At 45.1% G+C, this 24,862-nt stretch overlaps 1 protein-coding gene across 2 annotated transcripts; it reads left to right on the forward strand.

The window, feature by feature from the left end:
* The first annotated feature begins 422 nt into the window (after window positions 1-422).
* GDNF (glial cell derived neurotrophic factor) lies at window positions 423-20,382 on the forward strand. Of its 2 annotated transcripts, none has more exons than XM_026087258.1 (2): window positions 423-594; window positions 19,898-20,382. In XM_026087258.1, the coding sequence occupies exons 1-2, from the start codon at window positions 423-425 to the stop codon at window positions 20,380-20,382; spliced, it is 657 nt and encodes a 218-aa protein (XP_025943043.1). The 2 variants fall into 2 exon arrangements, with proteins under 2 accessions (XP_025943043.1, XP_025943044.1); XM_026087259.1 differs by having other exon boundaries at window positions 423-495.
* Window positions 20,383-24,862: the final 4,480 nt, after the last annotated feature.

The raw sequence follows: 24,862 nt of genomic DNA on the forward strand, positions 1-24,862 counted from the left end.
GGCTTGGCTGCCCGGCATGGGGACACGGCCAGTCCCTAACTGACCTGGGAGTCAGCCCCCCGGGACCTGCTGGCCCACAGCCCTAGCCCCCGGAGTGGCGAGCCCTAGCACAGAGGGGCTGGTGGCCCTCCACCAAACCGGGGAGGCTGCAGAGGACGTGGTCCTGTGTCTCCCTCTCTCACTGGGAAAATCCCATCTCCGTCCCCTGTGCGAGGCAATGGGTGTCAGAGAGCCTGGGGTGGGAGGGATGAGCTAAGGCAAGGGTTGTTTCCCCTCTGCTCTGTCCCCAGGCCTGGCCTGGGTGTCTCAGGGCTGGCAGGGAGGGGACAGGACTGGGGGGAGCGCACCAGCTCCCCCAGCCAGCCGCAATCTAACCCTGCCTCTCCTCTCTGCCAGGGGCCCGTGTTGGAAGGAGATCTAAGATGAAGTTATGGGATGTTGTGGCTGTCTGCGTGGTGCTGCTCAACACGGTCTCCACCTCGCCCCTGCCCACCGGTAAGATGCCTCCCGAGGGGCCCCCTTCAGTGGTAGAGGGGCCTGAAGACGATCTCTCCCCCATCAGCCTGCCGCCTCCCTATGCTGTGCACAGTGACTGTAAGAAACGTTCCCCTTCGTAGCCACCGCTGTCTGTCTTGCTAAACCTGCTCCCCTTTGCCCAGGAAAGGATCCCCCCTTTCCACCCCCACTTCTCCCCCAGCCGGGGCCACTGGCTCTGCTCTGGCTGCAGCAGCTCCAAGTCAAGTCGTCTGCCAAAGCGTGGAGTTGGCAGTCGCAGTGGCAGTGCCCTCCCCCCTTTCCCCCCCACCTCCAGCTCTACCTTCCAGGCAGTCATAAGATCCCTTTGGTTGAAAAACCCTGGAAGATGGGAAATTTAATTGTATGCTAAGGAGCCAACAGGAGGATCGGGTACATACACCTAACAACATAGGCACAAAAACCCCCTTCCCCACCACCCTAACCTGCTTTCCATGCTCCAACTTGCCAATGCAACTATTTACTGTCTGTAGAGGGCAGAAGTCCTGATCGAGATTGGGCTCCGTGGTGTGAGGCACTGTACACATCCTGGAGTGCTGCTGCGTTTCATTAAACCCTCCTTGAATCCTTATTCTGAAATTAGTGGGTCCACATGGAAATTTACAGAAGAATAACAGGAGAGGGGTTAGGAACTTGATGTAGACAAATCCACACGAACGAGCTCACAGTAAGAGAGCTTACAATCCAAATGACAGATAATAATGCCTCTCTAATAATAGGTCTCCAACAATAGCAGATACAGCATTTTCACAGTGGTATGTGATTGTTACATTAACACTGGTGGCTTTCTAAAGTAGGAGTTAATATGACTCAATAAGTGCCAAATACTCACATAAATTGTAGAGGTGTTCACTTAGCAAAGGCAAAAGTGCAGTTCTGAGGTTGCTCCTTTTGCCCTTGCTAAGCCCTCTCTGTTTAGCTGTTGTAGGATGCAGAGAGCATCCAATAATTGGGATTTGTTTTTATCTCCTTACCTGGAGGCATGCTCTTTCTGTGTGGCTGCTATCTCTCCAGCCATGGGCAGCACCGCTCTGGTTTGTCCGGAGTGGCAGGGCAACGATGCAGCTTAGGGGCGGCATGCGGGAGAACGTCCATGTTGCAGTTTGTCTTTGCGTCAGCTCTCCCGCATTCATCTCCTCTGCTGTCTTTCCCCACACACAAATGTGCACATCTTGTGTCCTTCTGTATTTAGTCTCTTCTATTTCCTTTTCTCCCTCTCATTTTCCCCCTGTTGGAGTCTTTCCTGGGCTGCCACCTCCTCTTTCCAGCTGAGTCTCTGCAGTTCAGTGACTGATATCCCCTGTCATCCTTTCAGCCCCTCATCATGGGGATATTGGCCAAAAGAGCTTCCTTCCAGGTCCCCAGCCTGCAAGGACTGCAGAGCCTTCATGACTCTGTGATCTTCCTCTCCAGAATGTGCTACAGGGAGGGGAAGGTACTTGGGCATTGAACGATCCTACAAGACCCAAAGATGTGCTTTTTCAGGCAGCTGTGCCAGTCACCTTCACACAGACTTGCTCAACGCCACTTCTGTGGGAAGAAGAGAGTGTTAGGAAGAAAGCAGCACTAGTCAATTTGTAACTCAGGCAAAAGCTGCAGGGTGAGAGAACATTAGTTCTCCCTATGTCCAGGGCTGAAGTATTTCTACAATGTCCACTTTTATCTTAAAACTTACTTTGGGAAATGTGGTTCCTCATAAGCTGTTTTCTCTGCGGCAGCTCTAGGAGACAGGTAGCAGTAGCAGTCTTGTCTATTCCTAGCATCAAAAAACATTTCAATGTTTCCTCCTTTTTTGTGGATTGAGCAAACAAGAAGTGGAAAGAAAGACTACCTGTGTTTTATCTGGGCTGTGCTACTGTCAACAGAAAGCCTCTTCCAGAAATCTTTACTTTCAGTGTACAAACCCAGTCTCTGCCAAGTAGAGACGGGTCATAGGTTATCATCCAGGATAGTCATTTCAAGAAAAGCTGATGATTTGGTCTTGAGCTCTTAACCATGCAGATCAAAAATAGATGAGTCTGGCTGCAAGGGGAAAATAAGCAGTACTGTTCTTCACAATAGAAATGCGGGGAAACCCATGGAGTTTCTGTGATCTTTACACAACAGCAGTACAGTATCCATGCCCAAAAGTTAGAAACTCTTCTGTCAGCTAGACTGCCAAGTCTGCTGAGTCAGGGGAGACTTGCAGAAGGGCAGCTGTACGAAAGCAGGGAAATATTTTGATTCACTTTTGCGCTGTTTTAGTTGATTTTAAAATGTGTGGTGTCTGGACCGCATTCTGGAAACACGGGAGCCTACAAGGCTGGTCATATCTAGCCATGGTGCTGCTTTCCGTGCTGTGGCAGCACTTCTTCCACAGTAACCACAGTCAGTGTATATGGCATATCTGTTTCTCTCCATTTGGTGGCACACACCTTTCAACACATGAGAGAATTAGAAGAATGTACACAACAATCTACATGTACACCATGTAGACCTCCTCCTCCTCCTCCTCCTCCTCAGCATCTTCTTTTACAAGCAGAGGGCAATGTGCCATGAGCATGTGTGCATGCTTACAGCATGTCAGCTGGTCTGCTAGTGGACCTACCATGTATTAATTTCTGTGTGTATACTGATGGTTGACAACTTCACCAAGCACCTTTGCAGATGGCAGTTCCCAAAGTGGTGGAAGCTTTGTCATAGTTAGTCTGCATTAGCTCATCTGCAGAGGGCAGCACGTGGGCACTGAGCAGTGCTGGGTACTGCATGCTTTCCAAGACGAGTGCACTGCTGTCCCTAGGGTGACCCACACATGCGCTGAGTGCAGAGTAGCTAGTGCATGCTAAGGTATGCACTATGCCTATTCCCATACAGCACAATTTTCCAATACTCTGCCAGGAACAGTGGTTCGTAGGGTTGCAAAATCAAGTCCAGCTTCTTGGGGCAGCCAAATATGTTGCTGGAACACAGATCTGTGTTCCCAGGTCTTGGACACGTTCATATGCTCTCGTTCGATGGGATTGCTTTCTCTGCAAAGTGCCCTGAGGTCACCTGATGCTTTTCCATCTCTTTCAAATTGGCTTGAAACCTGTCCTTGTTCCAGATCATAGGCAAGGTCTTCGCCTCCCCGGCTGATCAGGTGTAGTGTGTTGACCTTTGTTGTTCAGGTCAGTAATTAGAGATAGAAGAAAGTATTGACAATTGCAGGCTTCTGCATTTTTTACTGGAATGGACACGGGTGACAGCAGCCTCCATAAATGTAGTGCATTTGAGATGAATCCTCTGTTTCTAGGCATTGCAGGCAACAATGTTCATGGGACAGCTTATTTCACAGGAAGAAGAGTAGCTATAGGGGTTTGTAAAATCAGAAAACCTTTTCTCTGTTTTACTCATGCTACAGTCTACTGAGGGAAGGATGTACTTAGCTGTAATAGCAACCGCAATCAGAACAATTTCAAATCACATTACATACAAACTAAGCCAGCAATTTTGAAAGTGTGACAGTACAGATGGAGCCAAACACTAGGTTTGACTTATGAGAGCCTACCAGTAAACACATTTTGTAACTGCTTACCTCTGTATAACTGCAATCAACAGGTATATGAGAACTAGAGTATCGTAAGAGCATGATACATAGTCTTGTGATCAACAGTGGGCACCTTGAGTAAGAACTAGCAGTATGCATGTAAAAATAAATGAAAAATCTCACCATAGGCATTTCCCTCCTAAAAGAAGGAAAAAATGTTCTTCTACATTATAATGGCTGAGGAACTCCATGGTCGCTGGATTGTGGTTTGCTGCTGGCACCCCTTTGGTATGGTATACCATAACATGACATGTTATACATGCATTATAGCTCTGTAAACATTTTTCATACCCCTGCTAAAGGGTTATTCAATGTTAAGTAACTGCTTTTAGCTGGAACATTATCCGTTAATATGGGAAGTATCTAGAATAAACAGTTATAGTACAGTGCTCTTTAAGGCAAAGTCAGTATTAAAGTCTACTTCCACATGAACATGTTTCTTTCTCTACAGTGTTTATTAGACACATTCAGTGTTAAGAACCAGAACTCTCATATTTCTGTCCAGGCTTTCCTCCTCAGAACACATACTGTGTAGCACATGCCCTTTAGTCTAAGAAAGACATCCATAAGCTACAGAGGTAACCTGCCCATGCACAATAAATCCAGTGCCTCTTCGAGATAGCCAACATAGTGAACAGGAGCCACGCTGCATCATTTGATCTGTGTGTATATGGTAAAACTGGTGCATTCAGCCACTGTCAGATTGCATGTGCGCGTATCGCTGCGCCAGCCTATATAAAGTCTGTTTGCATGGGCATGCCCAGGTTTTATAGGCATTCAGAGATCCCCAAATTCAAAGTCCTGCTTTTTTGTGTGGACAAAAGTCTAGGAAAAAAAGAACAGGACACATCTGGGAAATCCAGAGCATGTAGCCCTGCCTAGATGCCATTCTCTCCACAGTCTCAATACATCTGCTGAATGTACTCCCGGGAAGGGTGTTCTGAGACCTAAGATTGAAATGTTTGAAATGCGAGAGAATATAGTTTTATTCTCATTTTAAAAGCTAGCCTTTGTTTAAAGTTATGTGCTTGACTCCTCCTAAGCTTAGGAACCTCAAAAATTTTCCAGCAGAAGCAAGGATCCTGTTAGATGTTTTTCAGATGTGGGTTGCTAGTTAACGTATCTGAACATGCTTTTCTTAGTCACCTTTCAGAGGCCTCTTAAATATAATTCAGAAATCCCCCTGCTAAGGGTCTGCAGACCACAAGCTGAAAACCCCTCTTAGAAGGCTGAGAATTTCAGCTGAGTAAATGACTGTTGATGAATGGATGGGGGATGCATTATTTCTCTGCTGGAATAGGATCCTCAAATTGATAGGTTGCAAAGTCTTTGCAAATTATACTGTTCCTGGCTAGGACTGCACAGAGTAGGTTTAAAATACATAGAGTTACAGAGGCTGAGAGGAGCCACTGGGATCATCGAGTCCCAACCCCTATAACTACAGATAATCAGGAAGAGATATCTAGTGCATGTCCTGTCCTTATCCCCAGCACACACTACCACCAACTGCAGCTTAAAACTTTTATGTAGGACAAACCCCACAAAACTCCAATTGTTGAGGAATCTCATACTTCTGAAATAATAAGTTAATGACAGGAATGCTAAATATTCCCGTCATAGCAATCTTCAGAATCATCAGACATCTAAAATAGACCACTAACATATTAGCGCTGGTAGAATGGTTGGCACTGGAGAATGATCATTTTTAGCCGAAAACAGCTGTAGTTTTGGAAGAAGTAATACAAGGGAAGGGGGACCAAAGGAACAGTTTCAATGAATCTTGGCAACCAGGTCCTACTTAAAAAGAGAAGAAAAAAAAAATAAATAGGTTTATGTTAGGCAGGTACAAACAAAGCATTGAGTTACAAAATGTAGATTACAATATGCCTGTTTTTAAGATCAAAGACAGAAAATGAATTATGTAATGTCAAAAAAATTCAAATATCAGGATTTTTTTAAGGAATAAAGCCCCACTGTATGACTTAGCAGATATTTAACCTTTTGCCTTGGTCTGTATCTAGCTGTACAACACTTACTTAAACTGAAACCAGCAAATACACTTCTTCAAAGCCAATGGGACTTGTACAAATGCTTAAATGATTGTTGAATAGGAACAAGCTTAGAAAGAAACAAATGTTGAAATCAAAATACTTGTTTTTGTGCATCTGAGCCAGGCTATGTTACAGCAGGTATGCTGAAACTTCTCAAATGGCAATGTGTTTTCAAGCAAATTCATCAAACTCTCCCCCCTGTCCCCCCCAACTAACACTGCATAAAAATGTCTGGACTACCTCTGCTCCCATCCCAAGCATATAAGTATTCTTTGGCAAAACCAGCAGTTACTCGCTCAGGAAATTTGTGCTGGGGAGGTATGGATCCTGCTTCGCAGCTGGGAAGGAGGCAGAGCTCTTCGGAGCCTGGCCGTCTCTGAGCAGCCACTGAGTGCTGTCTGACAGATCAGGGTCCCCACGTCCCGCTATGAGATGTGCTGCAACATAGCACTTGCCCTACTGCCAAGGAGTGATTTTTATGATGAGAAACATTTTCCAAACTTGCATGTTAAAACTTTTCATATTGTTCCTATTATAAAAAGGTTGAAATACAGGAACTGAAAGATGATAGAAGAATGTGTGTTATTTATAGGTCATATCAAAATCTGAGAGCAGCAGAGATTGTCACAGAATGGTGTCAGTTATGGCTTTGCCACAAGCGCTTTGTACAGAGCAAGGCTCTGTTTTCCTGCCCCAGGGAACAGACTGTGATAGGGTCCCTTTCTGCTGCTTTGCTACCTATGTTTGTTCCTTGGGGACCCCATAACATCCAAAGGGAGATCCAGTACATGAGTGTACTCAGTAGCCCTGTAGCGAATGCTTGCTTAAGATCAGCTTGAGCTTTTGTTGAGGTGACACTTCTGGTGTTATTTCTGCTAGCTGTTCATGTTAAGTGAGCTAGTGCTGAAGTGGGGCTGTGTGACCAATGCGGGGTTTTACTGGTGTCATGTGCAGGTTGGGCTGGATCGCTTTTCCACCAGGAATCATAAAGAGAATTTCTTTGTGGTATCAACACTATTTTCTCCCTTAAAGTCTCAGTGCTGTGCCTGTTAGCTGGCTGCATGGCTTGTTGCGAATAGAGGACCCAGATTTCAGGTCCCAGTAATACATACTCATTCAGGGTTCTTGCAAGGACGTGACCAAACCAAACATTAAGCACAAACCCAGGTCATTTAAGGAAGCTGGAGATTTATCTCAGTGTGGTGCGGATTTGGAGTGGTACAAGGCCGTAGTGAGGAGACATGGTGGGCAACAAGGCAGGGATGTGCTTTACTCGGGTTTGACTCTTGCTCTTTCGCTGGCTTCAGGCAGGCCACTTGATTTCTCCCCTTTTACATGGTTTATGCTGTAAGTTTTGCAGATGCAGAGACTATATCTCATGTGTGTTTGAATATCCCATACATGTCCCCTACAATAAGGCCTTAGTGCAGATGGTGTCCTGGCAGCTACTGCAGTCGCTGTAGTAAAATCTCAACAGTGACCTCTGAAAAGCTGTCCGCTCCTCAGTGATTCAGAGCTGGCTTTTCAAAGCTCTGAATCAAAGGAGAAATCATATTCCCTTGCTGCTCCTTTGCTGCTTGACTGCAAGATGAGACAGCTCTTTGCCCACCCCAGAGCCTGGGGAGGTCAGAAGAGGTGCCCAGCCCTGGGTACCAGTCCTGCTCTCCTGAAGTCAGGCAGGATTTTGTGAACGACTCCCACTTGAACCAGATGGAGAACAAGAAACACTTGTCGCCAGGTCAGCTTGCAAGGCAGCTTCCTGTACATCACCCAATTCATCTGGCCTTGCTTTTTCCCCTGTTATCAGGCCATTCCCCCAACTTCCCGCGATTACAATGGACCTGTTGCTTCTCATTTTCCTTCTTCTGGTGGGAACGAACAGAACGAGGTTTTCTGGGGAGGCTCAGTTTCATACCTGTGAGAAAGCAGGCAGAAGATGCAAGGGGAGACAGACCCTGGAAACACTGAGCATAGCAATGAAAACTATGAAGTGCCCTGCTGATTTGCCATTGTCACCAACGTATGGTAAATGCCAGGGTTAGCTAGAGGGCTGCAAACAGAAAACTTGGCTGCTCCATTAGGAATAAGCATACCAGGTAGTTTTAACCCTGTACATTTTTCCAATACTGGCTTATTGTATCCGACATTGATATAAATGGCTCAGGAGTCATACTCAAGGTTACTTAACACTGTACCTTGATGAAAGACAAGGGACACCGGGGAGAGGATCTGTTTCTAAGGGCCTTCTAAGTCCAAGGGGAGGACACAGTGTTTCCTGGGGAGTTGGCAAGTCAGGGAGTAAGGTAATGAACCAGAACTGTATTAAACATTTAAAGATGAGTTGACCCTGGTGTCTTTGATACTCCATTTCCTAATGAACACATTCAACTGGTTTCTATTTCACTCTTAGCCTCACAGAATTTCATGCAATGCAAAGTCATTCCTCAGAAAGGTGTTACTTTAATTGTTTAAATCCTGAAAACTTTTCAGTATAACTGGTTTTAACATTGACCCACTAGGCAAGTGTGTCTTCTAAAAGGATTTGGTTCAAAGCGTGCATGAAAGGCTTGTTAATAAAAGTATTTCATTTTCAATAAAATAGATGTTTTATCCCCTTCTAAGTTCACACTTCTTTGCTTTATAAAGCAGAGCGATCAGAACATTAGTAATTTTAAGTTCACTATGGTCATGCTTCCACAAACAGGTTACTCCAAGGGTTTCCTAGAATATGTCTTTGTGGTGTGAGATAGAGACATTCTGTGTTTGGATATGGCTTGTCCACTCTAAGTATCTGAGGAACTTACTACGAAGCAAACTAAATATAAAAATAATCAATGAATAAATGGTATACCAGAGTCATCGTCATAAATAGCAAAAGATGAGGATGATTTACTGCAATCATAATTAGATGCACAGTAATTGTATATTTCCCATGAGTAAATGATCTAAGATGAAACATCTTTGTGATTATTATTTTGGAGGAAACTTTGAAAATAACAGGAAAAGAAGAAATAAAAATGTTTTAGTTAAGAAGGACTCTGCTTAAAACACTAGAACTGATTTTGCAGAAGGGACCATTTGATCCTAACACAGATCTGGATCTGAATTTTCTAAATAGTGCTTATCATTATAATGAGGTAGATTAATCCCCTTGATCTTTAAAATCATACTTTAAACAAAAGTCTGAATACTGCTGTTTGAACTTCTTTCTAATTGAAAGACAGCTGTGTTTAAGTGAAATATTATCCTGGTAATTTTATTAAATGTTTGGCATGACATTTTGATGTAGTAGCTACACAAACCCACAAATGCATGCATTTAAAGCTACAATATAAAACAAAAATCTCATTTTATCATTTGTAATATACCTTATGTGGCGTTTACAACATCACTGTAACTCAGGATATGCAAAAATGCAAGTTGATACTGCAGTGACATAATTACATTTTTTCTGGATCAGTATACAAAACTATTCTGTTCCATGAAGTACAAACAGTTTCTAATCACTTAAGATTTTGAGTTTTATGAGATAAAAAAAGAAAAAAATGCTTATATAAATTATTGTTTTGCAATTAATAGAATTTAAGCTTTTCTTGTAAACCATGATAGACCGGATGGTCAGAAGAGTCTGCAGCTAGCCTTTTAAATCCATAATCAGGCACCAAAATGAGGGACAGGATTTTTTTTCAAAAGCTGAAAATCCATCTGTTCCCACTGAAATCAATTTGTGGTCAGGTTCAAACTGAGGGTTTCTTGCTCTACCATGCTGGTTTGCTGCCACTGCGGGGGAATATTTGGCTTTAAAAAAAATCTGTTGCTAGTGACATCAAAGGATTAGTTTTACAAAATGTAGTTTTGATCACATTTGAACAGACAAAAATTTGTCCTTAATGGAAACTGTCTTCTTGAGAACATGACAAATTTGGTTTGGATATTCATTTAGACCTATGTTATGTTAAAGTTCTGTACGAACACTATATAATTTATTCTTCTAAAAAGCAGAGGCATCAGATCCAGGTCCTGCTGGCACATGGTGTCTCTAATTACTTGGAAATGAAAAGGCAGGCTCCAGGGGGGCTGCAGTGGAGAACAGGCCCAGAACGAGGCATGTTTCCCTGCGCACCACGAAGCAGAGCTCCAGGTGACTCTGCACAGGTCGGTGGCGAGCACCCAGCGTTGTCTGGCTGCAGAAGTGTGTAGCCATACGTGTCAGTGGCTCCTGCAACACTCAGGGCACTGCGCTCTGTGACATGCTCTTCAACGCTGCCGATTCCAGAGAGCAGTAAAGGCGTGAGAACCTTATCTTGCATTCACATGGGAAGCCCTTAACCCAAATTTTAGGTCACAAGTATGAGCTCAGTGTGCCCTAAAAGTTCAGAACAGCAAGTAGAAGGTAGAAATATTCTTATTTTTTAAATGTCTCGTGACTTTTTTTGTTTGAGTTGTGGAAGCTTGGACATTTGGTGTTGACCAGCTCTGTTCCCAGCCTGGTCAGTATTCTGAATTCCCACCATGTTTTCACCAGTCCTGTGATGTTTCATTCTTTCCTTCTTTACTTTCTTATTCCTTTCCTGATCCTGTGAGAAACTTCTGGCAAATCAAGAGCTGTTCAGCTGCAAGTGGAAAGCAGAGAAGATGCTAAGAGGCAGACTAGTGCAGAGACAGCCATCCTAGCCTCCATCATTAGACCCTGGTGTCAGTACTCCCAGGACTAGGAAGTGGACTGATCCTCTGGTTGTCACCAGAGGAAAATGCTCTGCCTGTTTCTGGCTTCACATGCTTAGCGTGGCACTAGAAGAGGGAGAGTAGACGAGAGGAGCAGGAGAGATGAGACGACCAGGAGCCCAACGTGTGCCCTTGCCATAGCTCCAGCCAGTGCCTGCTGTGCCCCTCTGCCCTGCCCCAGGCTACTGCCCGAGGGGTCCTGTGCAGAGGTAGTGCAAAAATGTGTATCCCTGGCAAGAGATAGAGACGAGAGAAGAGAGAGCAGGGCAAGGGGTTTAACACCATGGGAAGTTTAAGCCCAGCAGGCCGGTACTCGGCATTAGCGAGGACGGGATCCATGCTTGGAGGAGAGGCCTTCCCCAGGAGAGAAACAAGGCAGGAGCAAGAGGGACTGCTCTGGAGACATGGAAATGGGTCTTCTCCGTCACAGGGAGGAACAGGTTGGTTCCTAACCTGCTGCGAGCCTCCAGTGTGCTTTTCAATTTGAAACATGCATGCACCTACATGCAGGCTGCTTATATATGTGCCCTCAGGAGATTTTTCCCCAGGGAGTTCTCAAATTAGGAAACAATTTTCGAGAATGTGATGTAAAACCCAAATAAAACCTCATGACTTTATGCCATTCATGTGAGTGTTCATGGGACCATTTTGTAGCTGATGGAGTTGTCTCAAGGTCTCAGCCCCCCTCACATGGTGGCGTCCATGAGGTCCTTTTCCATGCTGGACCTGCGCTGGAGACTGTGAGCAAGATACTCAGAAGCCCTCTGCCTCCTGAAGGAGGATGTTACATTTCTTGTACATATGGTCCCTTCCCTCGGGGAGTGCATACTTTGAGGTGTATTGCACTCATGTATCCGTGAGCCAACTTTCACTAACCTATATGGAGCAAGTGCTGTGGGCTATACTATACTATACTATATTCTCCTTGTTGGCTTCAGATTTTTAATTTCTAATTCTTCCACACCCTGGAGCCAAGGACAAGGGACTATGGCTCAGTACAGTTTTTCTTTTTAAATACTGCTCTTATTGCTATAGTATCTGACCATTTTCTACTAGCACTTTGTACAGCTTCACTGGAATCTGTCATGTGTTTGTTCTCTCAGCTTTTCCACCAGAAGGAGAAGTGTTGTCAGTAAATTAGTTTGTTTTGAAAAAATATGTGTGTATGTATATATAAAAATATATAAATATATATGTATGCATGTGTGTATGTGTGTATAAATACACACACACACACACACACACACACACACACACACACCCCTGTGTATTTTTATAAGTAGGGATAATAATATGTGCTTTTCACTAGTGTGTGAAAGCCCCAAAGAAAGCTGTCTGTGGCACAGTCAAGTCAGGGCCGATTCATACAATGCAATGTGTTAGAGAAGCAAAGCTGCTAGCCTGCTGACATTCGTTCTGAGACTAAAATGGTTTTCAAATGGTGTTTGAGACAGAGAGGAGCGTGTGACTAAGTAAAACAGATCGTGGTGCTCAATCAATTGGCTTTATTCAGGTTACGTAGCAGGATTAGATGCCAAGGCAGCCCCTGTCAGCGCACTGATGTTCCCTGGCCCATAGCTTAGCTAACCACCCCCTTTACTCCCAGCAATTACTTACCACAAGCAAGTGCTCATCAGGTGGTGTCTGCGATGCGGGGATGTCTCTCGGCATCCCAGCAGCACATCTACCAACTGTCTGTCAGACTGGGGTGGTCCCGCTGTCAATCTTCTCCACCTTCCCTGCTGTCTATTAGCCTTTCACGGTCTTTAGTCCATGGTCAGTGGTTATTGTTTATTCATGTATGATTTCTGTTGGTAGCTTTCTTAGCACTCGCCTCTAGTGTCTTGTTTCAACCTGTCACCTCTTGCATTGCCTCTAGCATTTTTACTCATCCTTGATTGCCCAGGGCCCTACCTCAGCAGTTTTTTACAGCATTTTGTTTCAGTCCCTCAGGCTCTGCACCCATGCTTTTTGGACAACCAAATATCCCCGCTGAGTCATGACTGGCATCTTGTACTTCCCTGAGCTGCAAGCCTGGTATAAGCTGCTAAACTGATTCGCACTTCAACCCTGGCTCTCAAGGTTTCCTTCAAAGCCCTGCAAGCCACTCTTAGTGAATGTGCTTGTAGTCACATTGACAACTGCGCTTTGTTAAGCAGCAAGGGATTAGCACCAAGCCGCATCCCATCAACAGCATGAGGCCCAGTGCTTGAGTCCATGATTCAGTGGTTGCCAGGTCTGGCCAGCACTTGATGCTGCACCAGAAGCACAGGCCACTGTGCTGCGTGTGTGTTGAAAGTCAGCTTTGTGGGACTGTGTAACAATTCAGAGTTGTACCAACCAGAGGCTGGTTGGTTGCAGAGGCTGGAGGTTCCTCTCATATTGCTAAGTTACAAAAGCGAATTTGGGGCACATCTGCAGTCCAACTGGAAGGTGCCAAAAAGTGCACCATTGTGTTGATGATGACTAGCTTGGGACTCCACAGATAGAGGGTGTAATTGCTTACAACAAAACGCAAGGACTCACTGGGTAGCCTAATAATGCAGCTGCCATTGTAGTTAACATCATGCACATGCATAGTCCCGTAACAACATGTGTGGTTGTAGGTGGACAGACACTGGCGAGGGCCAGTAGGTCCAATGCATTTCACTGAGCGGGGGCTCTGTGCCCACCGTTCCCACAGATTCCCTAATGTCACCCATGTGCCTTGTTTCTCCTCCAGTGATGTAGTTCACATATAGCAGGGTTTGCTTCAGGAGTGCTTTTGACAGATATGGATTCCCATGTGGGATATTTCCCCCCCCCCCAAACTTTCCCTTTTTGGTCCTAGAGAATGAAAGTTGGCATTCATCATACGCATTGTGCTGGCACCCCTCCCAGTGGGCCTCCCAAGTGGCCTGATGCTGCCATAGGGGAGTAGCTGAGCAGGGATCCCCAGCTCAGTTAGACCTGTCAGCCACTTAACCCTCTTCAGGTCATGCAGTGTCTGTGCGAGGTGTGAGGTTAGGGTCACCTGGACTTGAGCACACACCTCATCCCAGATTACAGCTTGGCATGCTTCTTGCAGAGGTTATGTTAGAGCCCCAGAGAGATTAGTGGGGTCAGTTGTGCTGCCTATTACCCTGCCTTCTGGTTACAGCAAGTGTGTGTGTGCAAGTAGGGCTCCTCTAGTTAGGTACCCCATTGGCGTCATTATTTGATCTACTTTTTTCCCTACTGCTTCTGCCGTATTTGATGTTGACAGCTGCATACCTGCCTTAGCACCATCACAAGGTTTATTTCATTTCCACTTTAGCCATCCTTATACTGCCAAAGAGAACTGTGTGAATTAGGAGGAGGCCTTAAGTGTTTTTAAGCAGTGGTGTGGCAAGGGCAAAGCATTTGGAAGTACTGCTAAAAATGACACAGCAAAGCATTTTTCGTTATTAACTCTTATGCTTACACCTTTTGTTAGAAACAGAGACCAATCTTAATATCTTCAGGGTTGCTGTTCTTCCAGTTTTGCTCTCTATCCTATTTGACTCCAGGTTTTAATTACAGATGGAGGATTATCATATCCAAATTAAGGCCCGCGTGAGCAGAATATAGGGCAAAACTCCAAATTAATTTAGACACATAACCTCTTATTAAAAAAAACAACAACTTGGAACTGATCATTACTCATGCTAGAATTATCTAGTATTACTCTAACTAGAATTGGAGAACATTATTCAGTTAGAAGTAATATAAGACAAAATAATGACCAAGTATTGTTCCATACAACTTTAACTGGTGGTATGTTAACATCAAACACAGCATGTGTCAAACTCATCAAATACAGGAGCCTGAAACAAAGCATCCAGATTCATCCAAAGCATCCAGATTCATCCAAAATTATGCTTGACCAATCTGATAGCCTTCTATGATGGAATGACTGCCTGGGTAGATGAGGGGAGAGCAGTGGACGTTGTCTACCTTGACTTCAGCAAGGCTTTTGACACTGTCTCCCATAACATCCTCATAGACAAGCTCAGGAAGTGTGGGCTAGATGAGTGGACAGTGAGGTGGATTGAGAACTGGCTGAATGGCAGAGCTCAGAGGGTTGTGCTCAGCAGCGCAGAGTCTAGTTGGAGGCCTGTAGCTAGCGGTGTCCCCCAGGGGTCAGTACTGGGTCCAGTCTTGTTCAACTTCTTCATCAATGACCTGGATGAAGGCACAGAGTGCACCCTCAGCAAGTTTGCTGACGATACAAAACTGGGAGGAGTGGCGGATACGCCAGAGGGCTGTGCTGCCATTCAGAGAGACCTGGACAGGCTGGAGAGGTGGGCGGAGAGGAACCTCATGAAGTTCAATAAAAGGAAGTGCAGGGTCCTGCACCTGGGGAGGAATGACCCCATGCACCAGTACAGGTTGGGGGCTGACCTGCTGGAAAGCAGCTCTGCCGAGAAGGACCTGGGAGTGCTGGTGGACACCAAGTTAAGCATGAGGCAGCAATGTGCCCTTGTGGCCAAGAAGGCCAACGATATGCTGGGGTGCATCAGGAAGAGTGTTGCCAGCAGGTCGAGGGAGGTGATCCTCCCCCTCTACTCAGCCCTGSTGAGGCCACAKCTGGAGTACTRBGTCCAGTTCTGGGCTCCCCAGTACAAGAGGGATGTGGCACTACTGGAGCGAGTCCAGCGAAGGGCTGCAAAGATGATTAGGGGACTGGAGCATCTCTCTTATGAGGAAAGGCTGAGAGAGCTGGGCCTGTTTAGCTTGGAGAAGAGAAGGCTGAGAGGAGATCTTATCAATGAGTACAAGTATCTGAAGGCAGGGTGTCAAGAGGATGGGGCCAGACTCTTCTCAGTGGTGACCAGCAACAGGACATGAGGCAACGGGCACAAACTGAAACACAGGCAGTTCCATCTGAACATGAGGACGTACTTTTTCACTGTGAGGGTGACAGAGCACTGGAACAGGTTGCCCAGAGAGGTGGTGGAGTCTCCTTCTCTGGAGATATTCAAAACCCACCTGGACGCGATCCTGTGCAACGTGCTCTAGGTGACCCTGCTTGAGCAGGGGGGTTGGACTAGGTGATCTCCAGAGGTCCCTTCCAACCTCAACCATTCTGTGATTCTGTGATTCTGTGGTAGTCCTCTTTTATGGCATGTTCTGTGCCTTAAATATCATAGGCACTCACAGAGCAGAAGACTCTCAGCAACTTCAGCTCCCTCAGTGCAGCTGGGGTAGTGATCACACACAAACCAGGAGAGATGTCCTCATGGGCTCTGAGCAGGGTCACCTTCCACACCAAAGGCCTGTCCCCCTCTTTATCTATCTTCCAGGGTGTACTCAGATTCATTTGGGCAGGACAGTGCTTGGACCCTACAACTAATGTTAGTAACCAGGGTAGACTCCTGCACGTGTCACTGTTAAGGGTGGGGGGGGGGTAACATTTTTGCACCTGAATTGCAAACAGTGTAAGCAGCATGTGCCTAGCTGGGTTGTTATCTCTTAGGGTAACCCATAATTTCGTTTCTCCATTCTTAGGTGGGGGAGGCTTACTTCCCTCACTGCACTAGCACTGTAGCAGGCCTGGGATGAGTACGTGGCTGAAGGGTTCAGACAAGAGTTTCCAAATATAGGTTTAGTTTCCCTGTAACAATCTCCCTTCCCCTTCCTGGTGGCTGACTGTTGCATGGGTTTTGTTAAACCCTAGTATGTTTCCCCAGTGGTTGTTCTGCTCTCCACAGCCAATATCTTTTTGCATCACACTGTTGCCACAAGATTGGTCCATGAGTGCATAACAGAGGTGTGGGCTGGGGTAGTCACAATGGTATGAATGGGGCAGGGCTCAGACAGGGTAATTTGAAGGGAAGAGGGCAGAACGGTACAGCTAGAACAGTCTCACTTAGGGCCACATCCTTCTTCTACTGGGTTATAAGCTAGGAAACCTAGGTTTCTACATGAGAAACCTAGAAACTACCCAGTCTTACAGCAACAAGAACAAGTGCCTCCCTGCCAGTCCACTCTCCTCCCATGCCTGCGCCAGGACCAAGCTTGTACTTCAGTGATGAAGGCTGCAGCTGCTCCTCCTGCGTCATTTTGTTTGGTTGGGTCTAGCTCTTCTTGCTTTGAAGGACCATAGCCCACCCACCATCACCTGGATCTTGTGCAATAGGGCAGTATTCATACGGTGTAGGCAGACTTGCTTGTCCACCCTGCTCTGCAACAGAGCCAGACAGCACAGCCAGGGGACACATCTAGCCATGCTAGCCCTCCCTCCACTAGGTAAGGCTCATAGTGGGTATTTTGGTATGTGCTGTAGTGGTAATGACAGAGGAGTGGAAGAGGACTGTCCTTATCACTGGTGTCACAGAAATATGGGCTTGGCACAGAGTCCTGCCTTGTTCCAGTCCTGTATAGCTGTATAGGTAGCAGCTGTCCCTCCATTGTATCTTTTCGTAGTCACTGGTCTCAGACATTGTTGCCTTTAGCAGTTACCTGTAAAACAAAGCAGAATTCATTTTTTCCTAGCCCAAATTCTACAGATTATAGGATCCCTCTTCCCATGAATCACCCTTGTTAGGCAAAGGTTTGAAATAGCCTGCCTTCATCACTCTTTTACCAGTATGTGTTATTTTGCTGGAACCATCCATGAGAAATTGTGTACTTCTGATCCAGCCCTATTTTATCATGGAGAGAGGCCTCTAAGATGTGGCTGCTTCAGGGAGGACTCCTTGCTGCTCCTTAAGTACATATGCACTGTGTTTCAGCAAGTTTTTGCACTAACAGAGTTAACATCCCTCTGACCCATCTCCTACATATTTGATGCTTCTGTTGAGGATATAGAGGTGCCCCTTCGCTAGGCAACTGGAGGCAGACTTGTATCTTCCTCTCTCCAGGTAACAGGGCCCATGCCACCACAGCTGGGCTGCGGGTGTTCACTAGCTGGTCTCCTATAGGGGATCCTGTCTGTTGTAGTGCCCACTCCGTGGTGAGCACAGCTCTGGTGCAGGGTGTACACCTTGTTCACATTTGTCCAAAAAGGAGGAGTAACACCCTAAGGGAGCACTTCTTCCCCGGCTTGGTGCACCACTGGTCTGGGGCTTTGCTGCCCTCAGCCACTTGTAACCAGCCCAATCTGGCCACCCCTTGTTCTGCCAGTCAGAGCCCACAGAGCTCTTTTATCCCCCTGCAAAACATCTGTTCAGGGGCCTCTATAAAACACAAATGCTCAAAGGCCATATTCTTAAACTGGGTGGGAAGGGTGAGGGGAAGGATCCAAACCTCCAGGTGTGTCCAGGGCTCACTCAAGCCTTGATACTAACATGACTGTATTTGGGAGCTCAGAGCAACCCAGAAGACCTTGGTTCAAATCCATCATCTCCAGCAGCTCCTAGAAACCAGGGCTTCTAGTCTCCAGGTCAGCAACTTAACTGCAAAGTGTGGGCCACCACAGCTCTCTCTCTCTCTCAAACTATCTCATTGACCTACTGCTGTTTAGGATAAAATACATGTAAATATGTACCCTGGGAAGGGCTTGAGCTTGTATTTTTCACCTCCCTAAGTGCCTCTGCTCACACTGAGGCTGAGGAGAAAGCTCCCAAGGGAGAGGCTGAACTAGCAGTACGAGGTGAGCACTCACTTGGGCTTCCTGCTGTGGCTACGAGGAAACCTAAAGGCATGACTGCGGACCCTCTTACCCCAGGGCTTTCAGTAGAGAGTGGGTTTTTTCCCCTCTCCCATGTTCTCATAAAGAGGACAGGAAAACCAGACACTGAGTCATGCCACAGGGAGCCCTTCCTACCTCAGCACCTAACCTGATGAGCCTTCACAGCTGTGTGGCTAGAGGTAGGCACCAGCCTCCGGCCAGGCACCCTGTGTTGGGCATCACTCCTCTCCTTGCAGGTCTGATGAATATCTGCAGTTCCCTGGGTCATTTGTAGGGGTCCTTCTAGAGATGGAGACTCCCTCACAATACAGAGCTGGGTGCATGACACAGCCTGTTATGCTGGTGGGCACTCAGGAGTTAAGTACTGTGACATGGAGTTGGAAAAGACGCATACACACAGGTTCTGACGCCCCAATCCTTCATTAAATTCACTGCATTCACTAAAGCAGATCACATGAGGAATTTAGTCTGTGGGAAGTTTTGAGATTTTAAAATGTGATTTTATTCCAAATCATGATGAAAAGTTGAAATCTCAGAACGTTTCAGAAAAATGTGCTCAATTTCATCCTCCTTGAAGAGTTTCATTCTGCCAGTGTCAAAACATTTCGTTGACTTTAACAGTTAATTTACTTGAATAATTTATCTCTGGTAGAATATATATCAAGTACAAAATGAAATAGATATTTTAACTTTATAGAAAGAAAATACATTAATAAATTTCCTGTGAAAATTAACATTATACTTCTATTCTGATCTATTTCTACTCAATCTAATCAGCATCTTGTGACACAAAAGTTCTATGAGAAAATTTTCAAATGCTCTAGGAATTATCCCCTAAAAGCATAAAAAACAGTCATTTAGACAGGAATAATAACTCAGCCTGACACCCCAGGAAACTCCTCCTTTTGCCCTGCCCAAGAAACTTACTTATTGATAGGTGGCTTTAGCAACAGTAACCACTGCAGGTTTAGAGAGACAACAATTAACAATTAGAATCACAGAAATGCATCAAAGAAACCTCATTCACTTGCTGCTTTGCTAGGAAGTGCCTGTATAACCTCCCTACAGTCGGTTCACCCACCCATAGTTTTCTTTCCCTCAATTTTGACAGGGCTCATTCAACATTGAAAGATGTGCCAGAATGCTACCAAGTGTAAGCAAGAGACGCCTACACAGATACATATATATCTCATTACTTTGTTCCTAAATAAGTTTCCATTATGACCCGAACCATTCCACTATCCCTGATTTTGGGGTGTGCTGTGTATACTCTCTGAAGTAATGGACAGGGTAGCTTGCATGTGTCTAATGTTTTTGAACCACAAATTGACAAATTTCCCTTGATGACAATTGACATATGACAAAACATTTTCTCTTTTTCCCAAACAGCTAATATGCCAGAGGATTATCCAGATCAGTTTGATGAGGTAGTGGACTTTATTCAAGCCACTATTAAAAGACTGAGGAGGTCGCCAGATAAGCAAACTCCGATTTTTTCTAGGCGGGAGAGAAATCGGCAAAATGCAGCCACAAACATAGAGAATTCCAGCAAAAAGGGAAAGAGGAATCACAGGGGCAAAAATCGAGGATGTGTCTTAACAGAAATACATTTAAACGTGACTGACTTGGATTTGGGGTATGAAACCAAAGAAGAGCTAATTTTCCGGTATTGCAGTGGATCTTGTGATGCAGCCGAGACCACGTATGACAAAATTTTAAAAAATTTAACCAGAAAGAAAAAACTAGTCAATGACAAGGTGAGGCAAGCTTGTTGCAGACCCACAGCCTTTGATGATGACCTGTCATTTTTGGATGATAACTTGGTTTACCATATACTGAAAAAACATTCCGCAAAAAGGTGTGGATGCGTCTGACTATTGTGCTTTGGAGTTTGCTCCAGTATTGCATTCCTGCTACAATGCAAAGAGAGGGACCAAGGTTCCCACGGAAACATCTGCTCAGAATGGAGAAAAGAGGACCAAGAATGCAGAACAAGTGGTCATGGGAGCCCAGTGGGGCATGAGGCAGTGTAGAAAAACGGAGGCTCTTTAAGTCCAATGGGAAAGTAAATAAAAGCTCAGGTGGCGTTCCCGACGGTTGGATGGCATGTGCGCTCTCTTTCCTGTTTGACACAGTCTGCCATCGGTGAGACTTGGATCCGTGAGGAACGTGCTTAAAAACACAACCCTTCACTGCCACGTTGTGTTGTAGCTTTCATCATCCATCCCAGGGAGCTTGCCCAAGGAGCAAGCTCACCCGTCAGCTGTGCCATCAGCTTCGCTATTGCTCATTGGAGAGCAATTCCTAAGCACTTAGGACAACTTTTAAATTATAGTAAGATTAATCTCATAAGTAAGGTGATATCAGGCAAATATCAAAATTCATAGGCTCAAGGTCTCTAGGGCCAGTATCAACAGAAAGCAAAACAGTTTCACTTACTGGTTAAGTCTGGTTATTTCCATCTCATATTTCTTCAGAACAGTCAGGTGTAGGATTTCATTCTTCTGCTACCTATGAAAAGAAGTTGAGTTTTTAAGCACTTCTTCCTACTAAAGTAAGAGAAATAGCAAGTCCTGGCCTACACAAAACATGTTTCTTTTGGTTTACAAAGGACTGATGTCACTTACATAGCTACGTTTATATTTGGTCATTGTGAGTGAGCAGAGACTACTTGATGCAATGCATCCGTTCAGAGACATAAATATACAGAAGATATTTATTGAGATTAAGTTATTGTTATTTATTACAGTCAGTAATGAGTCTCCTTTCCTTATTTATTAAAGTTTCTTTTCAAAGGTGCCAAAGTAGAAGGTGCTTGGAAGATACAGAGAGACAATTAAGTTGGGAACAACGGTCCATGTTTTTGAAAATATTAACTTGAATGCAAAAAATCACTTACTTTACCTTTTTTTCTTTTAAACAAAATCCTGGTTATGTTCACAAAATATAGTACCAAAGTCTGCAGCCCTTCCTCTCGTTCACTACTACTTTTGAAAATCACTACACTCATATGTATAGGAGCAAAACAGGCTCTGCCTGAGTGAGGGTCGCAGAACTTGGCTCATCATTAGCAATTTGTTAGAAAAAAATAATTCTAGTCCTGTTTTAAATGTAGCCACGTTCTTTTCACACTTTTTGCCAACTGACCTCATATAAATATTGACAAATGGAAATTAATCACATTTAGCCTTGTAATTTCTTTTTATATTTATTTAAGCTTTTCCTTCCATATTTCCTTCCATATAGGAAAGATTAAATCCCTCTTATTAGTTAGTCCTGGATTTAATATAACCTGCAAGTAAACAATTGTGTTAAATAACCAAAGTGTTTTGTATAATTTGCTGAAACATTACAGGGTCATACCCACACAGAAGAAGAACAGTCTGAGTTTCTCTAGAACATTTCTCTATGATGAGGGAAGGTTATACAGCAAAGGCATTAATAACTAACCCTTAATGCAAGCTCTCATGCTGGAGATTTCTTTCCTGAAGGACAGCAGCAGTGCAGGTCACTAGACATATCTGAAAACTGAAGTGAAGCATCAACTCCCACAACAAAAATAGGAAAAAAAAATTCCTACTGAAAACCAAAAATGATGGCCCCACCTTCTACTTCATGCACACAATGGCTCTTCATGTTCATTCTGTCCTGGGCCCCTCCAGGCACCACAGAGGAAGGGTCTAGTCATCAGAAAGTTCACAACACACATAAAAAGACATACCGCGTGTAAGAAATGTAATTCAGCCCCAACCTCTGCTACTTTCCGGGGCCGATGGGTGGCACCGAGCCAGCCTGAGCGCCGGCCCGCGGCACAGCCCTGCCCCGGAGCCTCCCCGAGGCACAGAGCACACCGTCTCCCACTGCAACCGTCCTGCGTAGCCTCTGTGTGGGACAGCGCATGGCAAGCCTAATATCACCATCAGCATCTGCATACTTTGCATAGTAAAACCCTGCTAAGCCTGGGCACAGCTGCACTGCTGGGCAGGTTAGTTGAGCGCAGCATTCAGAGATATGCTTTTGCTTCCCCGAATATAGCCCTGGTTGTTGAAAACTTGCTCCCAAGCATTTTTCTGTGCAGCTTGAAGGGGCTGCAATCATAGCAGATCACTATGTTCAAAATACAAAAGGGTAAAGTTTGTGATTTTTTTTTTTTAGACCTTATTGAAAACAGGAGTGTGCTTCTCTGGAGTTTTTTACTTCACCTACAATTTATGTCTCAGTCATTTGTGTTAATCAACCAAAGTTCTCTACAGACTTTATTTTTGTACAATATTCATTTTATAACTTTTTACAAAATAAAACTCATTTCTATTGTTACCTGGCTGTTGCTTGTGCTTCTTCCCCATTCCACTGCTTTGGAGTTGTAACATCACCCTGTTGCCAGTCCATGTGGGATAATACTGGAGGAACAGTGGACCTTCCCTCTTCCATCTCACCCCCTGCTTTAACACGCATCAGAGATGTCTGTAGCTCCTTAGCAAAACATACATTAATGGGCAATGTGACTGCAGAGAGGTGACTCTGAAGCACATGCTAAGTGGTGACACAGTAAGAGACTCAGTAGCAGGCTGGAACCCTCGTGTCACTCAAGCTGTCCCTTGCCCCTGCCAGGTTCAACAGCTACACAATGGCCTTGACTATGCACGGCTGCAATTCCACCCCTTGGAGGTGATTTGCCTTTTTGCTTTTCTAACAGACATTACACCAGTTGAACTAAATTCCATTCATTTTGGCAGTCATTTTTCCTTTTTCTTTAAATAGGAAAATACCATTTGAAGACTCTTCTTTTCCTCCACCATCATGGAAAAGATGAAGGTAGGTTTTGTGGCTGTAGCTAGTAATATTTCTCAACTATTTTGTGTTAAATGCTGCAGTTCCCATCACAGAGTCAAAAAAACCATGCAGAGTTACAGGTTTTGATGCTGGGCTCTGTGCACTCCTAGAAACTACTAAGGAAAGGAAGAGTAAGCATCTGAGCAGTGAGCTAGTGAGCTGGAGGCTTCAAGGGCTCATTCCAGATCAAACACTTTTTCTCTTAATGCGCAGCATATGGATGCCTTGGTTTCATTTGCAACAAGCGCGGCCATGCACGCAGCTCTAGCCCAGCCACTTGAACTCAAAGCAAAGCTAGCGGCCGCCGGGGCTGCCTTTGGAAGTGCACAGTATTCAAAGCATTGCTCCTTGCATGCCACCGCGTTTGCTCCTCACAGCAAAAGCCCATCCACCATGCAGAAAGGCTGTTGATTGCACTCTGGTTGAATATGGCTCACATTAAGTGTTTGGCATGAAAATGACCTGCAGCTTCACATTCAGCAGAGCTCACGCACTTTCCAAAAAGCTGCAGTGCGTGTCTATGTAAAACATAACTGTGAGATGCTCTGAAGATGAATTGCTGGTCTTACAGCCCAGAACTCCCAGCTCCTCTTATGCGGAGGGGGAAGCACTAGCACAACACTGAAGTCCTGCTTGGCTTTGTCAAAGGCTTACAGTGGGCAGCGTAATAGGCAGCAGGAGTATGTTTGCTTGTATGAAACTGTTTTGTCCTCTTTCACCAATCTTCCTGGAGAGGACAACATCAGATAGAGCAGTCGGGTATTGTCGTTTTAACCTCAGCCTCACCACTGCTGGGCTGGCACTTGCAGCCTTGTTTTCTGGTTAGAGTAAGGATTGCAATACTTCTCTAGCACCCCACATGCACTAAAGCAGCTTGAAATGTTCAGCTGTCAGGCTGTGTAAGTGTAAAAGAAACAGAAAGGACCTAACAAACTCCCATTTGTCACTAGATATTGCTGACACCAGGAGTGACATTATGTCACTGTGTGTGTAGCAGGGACAACATTATTGTGGGTCCATTCTGGAAAGAGAAGACCAGTATCTAGTCTGAGTAAATTATTTGCAGGGGAGGGGTTGGGCCAAAACCCCCTAACTATTTACACTTATTCGATCCTAAAATCAAGAGGACCTAAGATCAATTACTGGTGATCCTGATAAGGGCTTTTTTGTTGTTTTGCTTTGGGTTTTTTTGCATCGGTTAGCATTGCGCTGTCAGGCAAGAGGGGATGATTACAGGCTCGGGATATATTATGAATGGCTGAAGGGTAATGCAACTATTTTGCAGGAGAGCATGCTTGTTGATGCAACCTGGAAATTGTACTGGCTCTCAGACAGTCCCGTCCAGCAGAAAGGATTGCGGCTGCCTGCACCCTACAGGTAAGGTCGCAGCTAGGCGGAGGCACGGTGGCTGAGGAAAGGGCAGTGAGAGGCAAGGAGGCTACAGTGGAATTTGTAATAATATCAGGTCCTCCTGCAAACTCTCAGGAAGCTGCCTGGTAGCGTCCGTCTCATTGCAGAGCA

This window comes from Apteryx rowi, unplaced genomic scaffold (genome assembly GCF_003343035.1).
Source record: "Apteryx rowi isolate R43461 unplaced genomic scaffold, aptRow1 scaffold_71, whole genome shotgun sequence".
NCBI classification, from domain to species: domain Eukaryota; kingdom Metazoa; phylum Chordata; class Aves; order Apterygiformes; family Apterygidae; genus Apteryx; species Apteryx rowi.

Coding starts and splice junctions, on each gene's coding strand:
- GDNF (XM_026087258.1), top strand. CDS start 423: ATGAAGTTATGGGATGTTGTGGCTGTCTGCGTGGTGCTGCTCAACACG. Junction 595..19,897: donor CTATGCTGTGCACAGTGACT/GTAAGAAACGTT, acceptor TTTCCCAAACAG/CTAATATGCCAGAGGATTAT.